This window comes from Geospiza fortis, unplaced genomic scaffold, assembly GCF_000277835.1.
Source record: "Geospiza fortis unplaced genomic scaffold, GeoFor_1.0 scaffold1, whole genome shotgun sequence".
Classification (NCBI taxonomy): Eukaryota; Metazoa; Chordata; class Aves; order Passeriformes; family Thraupidae; genus Geospiza; species Geospiza fortis.
The window spans coordinates 5,901,469-5,903,426 of record NW_005054320.1 but is presented as its reverse complement, the minus strand read 5'-3'; the positions used below and the strand labels follow the sequence as shown (position 1 = coordinate 5,903,426).

Genomic DNA, 1,958 nt, shown 5'->3' with positions numbered 1-1,958 from the left:
CCCTGGACACCAGCAGCACGGACACGGACACAGAGCCCAGTGACTGTGAGCATCACCAGACAGAGCACCACGGCGGGCCCCAGCCGGTGGTGAATTTCAACGAGGATCTGAAACCCACTTTTGTGTGACTGCAGCACCCCTGCCCCAAAGGCAAGTGCCCTCCCACCCCCAAAACACTGCGTGTTCTCTGCAATGCTAAAGCCACACATCCCTCAGGGGAATGTGCCTGGTTCTGGAATTTGGGGATTTTCTCCCTTCTGATTTGCAGTGTCATCAGCCGTGCCTGCAGCCTGAGTTTGGCTAAGGGGGGGTTGGCAGCACTCAGGGAGGTGGCAGTGGCCTTGTCCTGGCTGCTCTGGGCAGCAGCCTGTGTCCCACAGGTAGCAGCAGTTCTGTCCATCCTGGTGCCAGCAGTGCAGAAACCGGGGCTGGGGGTCTGTGAGAGCCCAAACTTCATCTTCCTCGGAGAGCTTTCCCTGTGAGATTTGCTCTGGCAGGGAGCAGCATCCTGCCTCAGAAACAACCATGGCTTCTTGCACACCTCTCCATGTGGACCGACAGAGGACTCCTTCCCCCGAGGTCCCACTGGCATCACCCCCAGCTGGGGATGGGAGATGGATGCCAGAAGCAGCTGCGGGCTGCCACACACCTGGAGTGTGCTGCTTCCAGGCAAAACAAGGACTTTGGAATGGGGGGTGTACAGCAAACTTTTGGGTTTTGGTGGGGGTTTTTTTGTAGCATCTGAAGGAGAAAATGGAGTCCAAAGGCGATGTCTGTGGAGGTGTCTTTGCATTTTGTGTTCTTCAGGTGCATCGCTGTAGGTGAGACTCAGGTCAGAGCTGAAGGGAAAGACAAGCTAGCCATTGCAAAGGAGGTTCTGAAAATGGGTTTCTTTTTTTACCTTGATTTCTGGATCTTGTGCCCTTCTGTCTGTCTTTGTATGGATGATACAGTCTGGAATAAGGTTTGTTTAAATTAATATGCTCTGTTTAATTTTTATCTTAGAAACACCAAGAACAGTAAATCCAGTGTGTGTGCCTTTTTGGGATATTTATCATGGCATTTGAGCTTTTTGTTGCCTCCACAGGAGTTCAGGATGCTGGGACCTGATGCCCAGTGCAATATAAACCTTCTGGAGAAGGGCTTGATTTAAAAAGCAGGTGTCAGAGGAATCCCAGAGCTGGTTTTGAACAAAGCTTGTTAGCACTGCCCTCTCCATTACCCTTCATGATGGTGAAATCCCTCACTTCTCTCTCCTTTCACTCCTTCACTGGTGTCACCTTTTTTCCCCTGTTGCCTCTGCAGTTTTCCAAGCTTGCATGTAGGGCAAATCATCAAACTCCGTAATCTTACGAGGAACAATATTCCCACAGCCCCTGTTTGCTTTTAAAATGGAAACACCCCAGACAGAGTGTAATCTTTTTTTTTTTGGTCACTTTTTTGCTAATAGAAACCGTTCTCTTTCAGTTTTGTCTGAGCACTTGTGGCTCTGGCGTGGGAGAAACGCGCTGACTGGAGGGTCCCCTGCGTGTGCAGGGCAAACCCGGAGCCCGGCGGCTCCCTGCAGTGGGACTCGGGATCTGTCCCCGTGCCCTGCCAGCCGCCTGCAGTTCTGCAGCGCTCGCAGCAGGTGCTGCTGCTGCCACGCCGGGCGTGCCGGCAAACACCAAGGACATCCCACGGCATCGCCACGCTGGGACAAGGCGGGGAGACAAGCACGCTCCAGGGACCCTGTTAAATATGGGTCAAAACCTCTCCCCACCCCCAAACGTGTTTAGAATACCACTTTGCTCTGGGGCTGGGAAATACTGCAGCACAGTCAAAGGAAAAGATCAACCATGAACCCACCTGGAAGCGGCTGATATAAAAATTAACTTTAATTCCACTGCTGGATGCAGAAAAACCCTCCAGAGGACTTTGAACCTAGGGTTTGTTTGGAAACTCACTGCTGGAATTTG

The 1,958-nt window shown here is 52.0% G+C and overlaps 1 protein-coding gene across 1 annotated transcript in view; it reads left to right on the top strand.

Annotated features, from left to right (window-relative positions):
• Positions 1-1,024, top strand: part of GPR156 (G protein-coupled receptor 156) — a 17,266-nt gene extending 16,242 nt beyond the window's left edge. Inside the window, 1 exon segment of the mRNA XM_031056723.1 lies at positions 1-1,024. This exon segment is cut by the window's left edge and continues 15 nt beyond it. Within this exon segment, the coding sequence (XP_030912583.1) occupies positions 1-128 (128 nt within the window). The 3' untranslated portion in view covers positions 129-1,024.
• Positions 1,025-1,958: the final 934 nt, after the last annotated feature.